This window comes from Schistocerca serialis, chromosome 6 (genome assembly GCF_023864345.2).
Source record: "Schistocerca serialis cubense isolate TAMUIC-IGC-003099 chromosome 6, iqSchSeri2.2, whole genome shotgun sequence".
NCBI classification, from domain to species: Eukaryota; Metazoa; Arthropoda; class Insecta; order Orthoptera; family Acrididae; genus Schistocerca; species Schistocerca serialis.
This window is the reverse complement of record NC_064643.1, coordinates 216377107-216386347: the sequence shown is the minus strand read 5'-3', so window position 1 is coordinate 216386347 and position 9241 is coordinate 216377107. Positions and strand designations below refer to the sequence as shown.

The 9241-nt window shown below is 44.8% G+C and overlaps 1 protein-coding gene across 1 annotated transcript in view; it reads left to right on the top strand.

Moving 5' to 3' along the window:
- Positions 1-2871: 2871 nt before the first annotated feature.
- Positions 2872-9241, top strand: part of LOC126484583 (mitoguardin) — a 94283-nt gene continuing 87913 nt past the window's right edge. The window contains exon 1 of the mRNA XM_050108146.1: positions 2872-3065. Within this exon, the coding sequence (XP_049964103.1) occupies positions 2874-3065 (192 nt within the window). The 5' untranslated portion in view covers positions 2872-2873. The remainder of the gene's footprint in view (positions 3066-9241) is intronic.

The window sequence follows — 9241 nt, the reverse complement described above, 5'->3', positions numbered from 1 at the left end:
ACTTCACAATCATATCACCAACAGTCGACTTGGACAGCTTTAGAAGGGTTGAAATTTCCTTGATGGATTTGGTACTCTTCCTCTTCTGCTGAAAATCCAGTAATGGATGTTTACGAGCACATTAGCCCCTATCTTCTCTTCCAGTATGGATCAAGTCCTCCGCATTTCTTATTCCAGTCCACTGCCAGACATTGTTGCCTTCAGTCTTCCCCTCGATTATCAGTTGAGGAGAGTGATACCTTCATTTCGTATCACGTGATATAAGCTATCTATTTTCTTACATTTGATTTTGGTTAGCAGTTCTCTTTTTACTAATCTCAAGATCTCTTCATTTGTTTTCCTTGCTGTCCATTATAAAGTCTCTCTGATGAGCACTTATATTGACTGAGTGTCTCTCACTATATGATTCCCACACCACCTTGTGTTAGTCTTTATATGTGTGACTGACTGTGTGTGCTCTGTTATGTTGAATACCTACACCGTTGGTTTAATACAGGGCGATGTGTGAAACTGCTTTCACACTACACGCTTCCGTTGTTGTAGCGATCTGCTCCAGCTGCTGCAGACGCTGTATTGAAGCTGAGAGTGTTAATAAAAGTTGCGGAGAAATATTCGTCTGGGATCTGTTTCATAGCAGTCAGATTTGTTTTCAGTTCTTAGAAATGTCCAACATTGGTGGATTTAAATGGTCCGTGAAATTACCCCTTTTCCGAAGAAAGCCTTAAACTATTTAATTACATCTGAACGCTCCCGTCGGAAATGGTCTCGAGCTGGTATTCATTAATAGATCATAATTGAAGTATACGTCTATTGTGGAATAAACACGCACCTTCTCGAAATGAACAATCTTTTATTGACTTTAGTGTCAATGAAATTCTTCTCGTAACATGAATTATCTGTTCACTGGCTTATATACAGATATATAATACAATTTCCTTCAAAATCTTGCAGTGGCGTCGATTTCTACTTTAGAAGAATGAAAAACTCCTAATGAATTACTTCTTAACAAAAACAAAGGCTTCCTACACTAAGAATAATTATCTGAGCGCTAACCGCCACAGAGTAATAAAGAATATTCTTTCTCTCTCTCTCTCTCTCTCTCTCTCTCTCTCTCTCTCTAGCACCGTCACGTCAAGTCACGCTGCTTTCTGTCGTATTGCATGATACATCATAGCACAGAATTTTAAGGATTCTTCGGTATAACCACATCTCGAATGCTTCCAGCATGTTCATAGCGTTTAGCTTCAGCGTCCAACTTTCCACGCCATACAGAAGTACTGACTGCACATAGCTCTTTATAAACCTAATTCTGAGATTAAGATTAAAATGTATGACTCTTTGCCAACGATGTGGAAGTCGTAGGATACCCTTAGCAGCGCCTGTAGTGTTGATATATTGGGGCGGTCTATTGCCCAAGCATCTGTAACAGTTCTGAAGCGAGTGTCGTTAGTTACTAAGACTACTAGACCATGTTGTCACTGAACTCTCCCGACCGAACCATTCTGCTTTTACTTCTTCCCTACTGAGAACGCAATACTCCCCGAATTTTTTCGTACTAGAGGGTCCGCCTCTCGTGACATGTAGTGATCAGTTTCCTATTACATACGAGTGTCCGGATAGTGTTGATCAGATAGTGTAAATGCTGAAACCGACCGCCGAGAAAAATAAAGAACTTTTTTAGCAAATGGAGTGGATATTCGTTAATTACGAGGGTTGAAGCTTCAATAGTGGCAACTATTGTCGTACCACGTCCTTAAAAGTAGTCACCAGCATTATGTGTAACCCGTTTCCAGCGATGTGGAAGTCGTAGGATACCCTTAGCACTGGCAGGTGTGTGATAGTTCGAGTGGAGCTGTCTGTGATCAGCCGACACTCTAACAGTTCCGAAAATGAATGTCACGAAGTATTTCCTTCAATTTATGAATCAAGTGGAACTGACAAGAACTTAAGTCCGAGGAGTGTGGTAGGTGGTACAGCACTTCCGAGGCCCATCGATCGAACGAATCAGTCACAATTTGCACCATATAGTCCGAGCATTGACTTGCACAATGAAGGGAGAAACTGTCGGCGCTTCTTCGTCTAAGCTGTTCATTTCTGGAACACAGACTGCGACGAACTGAGAGAAAGTAGCGGCAAAAGTTTCTGCAGAAACCGTCCATCATTTTTCAGGGAAACGTTCGGATGCGTATAGCGCACGTTGTGACTGATTTATTCGATCGTTGGGGCTGGGAAGTGCTGTACCACCCACAACGCTCCCTGGACTTAAACCATTGTGACTTCAAGTTGATTCCTAAATTGAAAGTAACTCTTATGGCATTCGCTTCAGAACTATTGCAGAGACTAGTTGGGCAACTGAACGCTCCACTCTCACTATTCACACAAATGGCGCTTCTACGAGTGTCTACGATTTCCACATAGTTGGCAACGGGTTTTACACCAATGGCGTTTACTTTGAAGAACAGCAAAACTTTGAGACGTATATCTGCTTTGTATAAGTTGTAAATAAATAGTTGTCACTACTCAAGTTCCAACCCTTGTATATCGCTGGAATGTTCAAAGATTAGTGGGTGCCTTCATACTCAAGTGTGCATCGAATCTCGGTAGGTTTTCTAGATAGTGTGGGAGTAAACTCAGATGTGTTTAAGGGTGTTATTGGGAATCCAAGTAAGTTTGAGCGGGAGGGAGTTGTGTATTGGGGAGCAAACTACAAAGAAAGTTTCTTGTTGTGGGAACACGTGTTAAGAGTAGAAAGGGAAAGAGGAGATTGAGCGGTGTAACTACTTCACTGGATATAACGTCGATCAAAGTACTAATAATGATGACCAAAGAGACTGAGCGACTATATTATGTTGTTGTTGTTGTTGTTTACAGGCATGGAGGCTCTGGACACGGCGGTGTCGTACTGGGAGGACGCGCTGGCCGCGTACACGGTGGAGCGCGGCGGCGGGGGTGGGCCGCTGGCGCTGCCCTCGCAGGAGGAGGCGGAGTTCGCGCGGGAGCTGCAGCAGCTGCTGGACGCCGCCTACCGCCTCCAGGCCGACAGCGAGACCATGTTCCTCGACCAGGTGCGCCGCCTGCTCATCTCTGTCTCTCCGTCCCGTCTGCACAGCGCCCACTCAGTCTAAAGCCGCTCTGGTGTCCTCCGTCTAATGCCCTAAAGTCTGCCGCTTGTTCAGTATCTTCAGACAACTATAGGGTGGCGCACGAAATGTGTTACCACTTTGTTTTTAAATATAAACTTTATTGTCAATACATTCTGAAAGGAACATATACTACAATGAAGAGCCGTCCATGGAGATTTGTTCTAACTCAGCACATGCTCAATATGTCCACCATTTCGTTTCCTAACTTCCTTCAAACCAACACTGAAGTTAGTGATTACCCCATGGCACATGTCTTCCGTAATTTCACTGCAAGCTTGAAGAATAAGTCTTCTGAGCTCAATTAAATTCCACAGCTTCTTGCTACTGCCTTGCCCTTCAACACGCAGTGGTTCATGCAAGATGGAGCAAGGCCACATACTGCAAACACTGTGTTGCAGTTTTTACACGAGCATTTCGACATGCGGATCATTTCACTCAGGTTTCCAGGTCGCTTCAATGACGGACAAACTTGGCCCATAGTAGTCCAGACCTCAATCCATGTGACTTTTTTCTTTGGGGGTACCTAAAGGAAAAAAATTTCCCGAAACGTCCACGTAATTTAATGGAGCTCAGAAGACTTACTCTTCAAGCTTGCGGTGAAATTGCGGAAGACATGTGCCGTAGGGTAATCACTAACTTCAGTGCTCGTTTGGAGGAAGTTAGGAAACGAAATGGTGGACATATTGAGCATGTGCTGAGTTACAACAAATCTCCATGGACAGCTCTTCATTGTAGTATATGTTCCTTTCAGATTGTATTGACAATAAAGTTTATATTCAAAAGCAAAATGGTAACACATTTCGTGCGCCACCCTGTATTATACAGGGTTATTTGTAAGTCAAAAAATGGTTCAAATGGCTCTGAGCACTATGCGACTTAACTTCTGAGGTCATCAGTCGCCTAGAACTTAAAACTAATTAAACCTAACCAACCTAAGGACATCACACACATCCATGCCCGAGGCAGGATTCGAACCTGCGACCCTAGCTGTCCCGCGGTTCCGGACTGAGCGCCTAGAACCGCTAGGCCACCGCGGCCGGCATTTGTAAGTCCTCAATGTTTCAGGAGACGACTGTTTGAAAACTAGTAGATGTATAGGAAATTGCCGGCCGCGGTGGTCTAGCGGTTCTAGGCGCTCAGTCCGGAACCGCGCGACTGCTACGGTCGCAGGTTCGAATCCTGCCTCGGGCATGGATGTGTGTGATGTCCTTAGGTTAGTTAGGTTTAAGTAGTTCTAAGTTCTAGGGGACTGATGACCACAGATGTTAAGTCACATAGTGCTCAGAGCCATTTTTATAGCAAATACAGTCTGGAAAAAAAGTTAGTATACTTTTTAGAGGTTTCCTTCCATTCAAGATTTATTGCTACAGCAGTGCATGTGGAATACATCAAATGATGACATTTACAGATCAAATGGTTCAAATGGCTCTGAGCACTATGGGACTCAACTGCTGAGGTCATTAGTCCCCTAGAACTTAGAACTAGTTAAACCTAACTAACCTAAGGACATCACAAACATCCATGCCCGAAGCAGGATTCGAACCTGCGACCGTAGCGGTCTTGCGGTTCCAGACTGCAGCGCCTTTAACCGCACGGCCACTTCGGCCGGCTTTACAGATCAATAGCACAAGTGGTTCTGAAGTGCGAGGTATCGATCCATGCTGAAACAACCATATTAGTACGTGGTGTAGCCTCCACAGGCGACAATGTACCGCTGACTCTGGCATCCAGTCGATCGAACAAATGGCGAATTTTCCCCTGGGATATGTTATCCCAAGGCCACCCGACCTCTTCACGTAGTTCTGTAAGAGTTACTGTTTGATGAGTCATGCGAGTCACTTCTCGTCCATTCATATCCCACACGTGCTCGATTGGAGACAAGTCCAGAGATCATATTGGCCAGGGAACTTGCTGCATGTCTTACAGAGCACATTGAGTTTCATGGACAGTGTGTGGGAAATATTATCCTGTTGGAACAACACATCACCATTCTGTTGAAAGAATGGGTATGCACAAGCCGATTGCCGGTTAGCGTTAGCTCCAGAAACACGAAATATGAACGATATTTGTGGCTTATCACAACCCAGACCAGGCTTGGGGTGGGACCAGTTTTTCATAGAAAAATGCACTCTGCGAGACAGCGCTCAATAGGTCTACGTCGTAGCCGCAGAGACCGTCACTTGAGTGCAGGCATAGCCTGCTTTAATCAGTGGAAACCACCGCGCGCCAGTCCATCTTCCAAATGACTCTGACGACACCAGTCAAGCGATACATGTCGATGCTCTGGCATGAGTGGAAGACGGGCTAGAGGTGTGTGTATCCGTAGTCCCACTGGCAATAACCGATTCGCAACAGTTCGTGTTGACACGTCTGGGCTCACAAGCACTCATATCTGTGTTGTCGTAGACGTATAATCTGACTTTGCTGCCATTACAACACGGCGATCCTGGCGGGTGTCTGTGCTGCTCTTACGTCCAAAACCGCGTCTACGAGTTTGCGAATGTTCACGTGACCACTGATTCCAGCATCGTTGCACAACTGATGTAGCACGGCTAACTTCTGTGGCAGTTCTCCGAAAGCACCGTCCCGCCACTCGGAAGGCCACAATTTGACCCCTTTCAAACTCGCTCTGCTGGCTGAAGGAAGCACGAGTGCGTCTCCTTGGCAGGTTGCCTGCTTGCTTCACATGTTTGCACCACACTGAGTTTTCTGGCTGTGAGCATTCCCTATGAAAGGACGGACATAGATGGCGCCCTGGAAGCTACGTCATTACGCTGTCTATTGGCGGATAACGCTGAAACCATTGTCAGTACATTTACTATCCCCCAGGTGGCATATGCTGTCATCGGATCAAAATTGACGTCTTCTTCCCAGGAGTACTAATTTTTCTCTCCGGCATTGTAGATAGATTCAGTGGAGTGATAATTTTTAACTCACATTGCTGATACTCTGTATGGACACCGTTCGTCATGCTGCAAACGTCAATACAAACGGAAGGGCACGTGCGTGCATTTCATTGCAGTAGTTGCCGCTGCTGCCCAGGAAGGCGCAACGAAGGCAGCCCGCCTGTTCTTTAGGTTGCCTATCTGCAAGCGAGAACTAATTCGCTGCAACAATATGGAGTGGATGATTTGCCTGACACGCCTGCCTGCTAGTGGTGCATTCTGCAATTATGCCACAGCACATATTACGAATCGAAAATTGGTGAGAAGCTCTAGCCAGTGACGTGTGTCATTTTTCTGTATATCTTGTAGTTATCCTGTAGGTGTCTTGTCGTTTTTAGAAATCATGGAGGTACTTATGAATAACACAGTATGTGAGAACATCGTTTTTCGAAGTGACGTTCTCGGATAAATGCTTAATGGATTAATGCTCGCCTCAGATTTGTATATATTTACAGGGCTTCAGCCTCAAAGCAAGCGATGAGATCAAAGTGTGAAACAACTACTTTAACCACGAGATCGGCTATACGCTTAGCAGCACATGGTAACAGGTCGCTGATATTGCAAGGAGACAGAGAAATAAGCTGAGTCTTCCATCATCTTTCGAAATGGGCATTGCTGGCTGCGTTCTTCCATCATAGACACAAACATAATCTCTGGTAGCATAAGTAAGTTCCGCGACTTCGAAATGTCTCCGTGACATAATCCGGCCAACCAAATTAAGTTTTGTGAATAATACCGTTTGTTTCAATTTATATATGACTATATAAACGAAATTGCGGCTACTACCATCATCAGATCATAATTTAGACGATGTAAAACGACGTCATTGGCATACAGGCCATACCAGTGATGTATATAGAAGTTGTATTTGGTGTCAGATGACAAACTGTGAAAGAAATCTGTCACTGTAAAAACGTAACACATCAGGAATACCACACCATGTGTTAAAAAGGTGTGAATTCATAATTTTGTGTGTTTCTTCGAAAATCTGTTCAAATGGCTCTGAGCACTATGGGAATTAACTTCTGAGGTCGTCAGTCCCCTAGAGCTTAGAGCTACTTAAACCTAACTAACCTAAGGACATCACACACATCCATGCCCGAGACAGGATTCGAACCTGCGACCGTAACGGTCGCGCGGTTCCAGACTGTAGCGCCTAGAACCGCTAGGCCAATCTAGCCGGCTCGAAAATCTGTAATTACGATTTTGAAAACTAATATTTACAAACAGTAAAGACTATTTCGTATGTCTAACATTCATAAAACAAAAGCCCACTGATGGTGCTGCAAGTTCAGTGAAACATGTTTGGGATAAAAAACAAAACTGTTTTGCTATAAGGCGGACTCCATTCAAAAACACATGTATTGCTAAGGCAAACACGGACATAAGTGCTTCAACCCCAAGATGACACAAAGCTTGTTTTACAAGTTCTCAGTTCTGATGTAATGATGGCAGTAGCCGAAACGGCGTTATAAATAAAAAGATATATTAAGCAAGGAATACGGTTTTAGTCACAAAACATAGGCAACAATAGCAGTCTCGTTGAGGCAATTTATTTCCGTTATTAACTACGAGGGGCGTTCGGTAAGGATTGCAACACATTTGCTTCTGAAAGCAGGTTGGTTTTATTCAGGATTCCAGTACACCATATTATTCCACACTGTTTTGCCTACAAGCCCTATTTTCAACGCTACCTTACTGGTATGGACCGTATGCCCACGTGGCAGCACTCTATTGGTCGACGTCGGAACCATCTTTTTGCTGCATCAATAACCTCTCCATCATCCACATACTGTATCCCGGGAGAGCATCCTTCATTGGGCCAAACAGATGGACGTGGAAAGATACGAGATCTGGGCTGTAGGGTGGATGAGGAAGAGCGGTCGAGTGAAGTTTTGTGAGCATTTTTCAACGCCTGTGACGATGTTCGACGAAAAACTGTTACGATCAGCCACGTTAACGCGCAAGCAATTCCGCACAGATGATCCTTTGTTGGTCCTTATAGTCCTTCGTTAGGCCGCGAGGAACCCAGTAGGCACAAACCTCCGAGATCCCAACTGGTGGACGAGTGTGACAGCGCTACCAACAGAGGTGTCCAGTTGTGCATCGAGATGTTTGATTGTGATACCGTGATCACCTCGAATGATAGTGTGCGTGTATTTCAACACTGCAGGCGTTACAGCTGTGCGCAACGGGCCGGCACACGGGGGATTGGACGTGTTTCAGTGACCTTGTTGCTGTGATGGCAGACGCCTCGCCCAATGGCTCACCGTGCTTTTGTTCACTGCCTGGTGTCCGTAAACATTTTTCAAGCATCTATGAATATCTGCGATGCTGTCGTTTTCTGTGGAAAAAAAAACCTCAATGACAGCTCTCTGCTTGGAACGCACCTTCATTACAGGCGCCATTTTGGAGGCGGCGCCACCTATTGGAACTTCAGGAAATGAAATGCAATGTAGCGGAAGTGTAGGGGCTGAAGCGAGAATATTCCATGACGTCCCACAATAAATTCCATCCACATTTTCTCATCCGAAAATCTCCGAGAACACGAATGTGTTGCATTACTTATAGAACGCCCCTCGGAAGCAAAGTACTACACGGCCTGCGGGTAATTCATTACGATGATGAAGAGGAAGCTGTCAAAAGCTTGTTATGATATACAAATGCGACGCCGGAGCATATCCATGAAGCATTTATCCTGCTGTTACATACTCGTATATTGTTGCTCCATTACTAGTTTCTTTGCCGGTGGATGGTCATGTGAAGAAGATAAAAAGTGGCGATTAGTTTGCTGGGAATAGTGGTATCCATCCAGAATTCCTGATCCATATGGGGGGAAAAGCTAAGAAATGGCTGGCAGAATTCTTCACTGACATCCTGCTGACTGGTCAACTTCCATCAGAGTTTAAAGAGGCGAAGACAATATCTGTTCTGAAACCTGGCAAACCCAGCAACAAGGTAGAAAACTATCGCCCCATTTCCCTACTCAGCTGCTGCTGCAAGCTTTTTGAAAGGCTAATATATAACAGAATAAGTAGCGCTATCCGAGAGAACGTTCCAGTTCAAATGGTTCAAATGGCCCTGAGCACTATGGGACTCAACTGCTGAGGTCATTAGTCCCCTAGAACTTAGAACTAGTTAAGCCTAACTAAC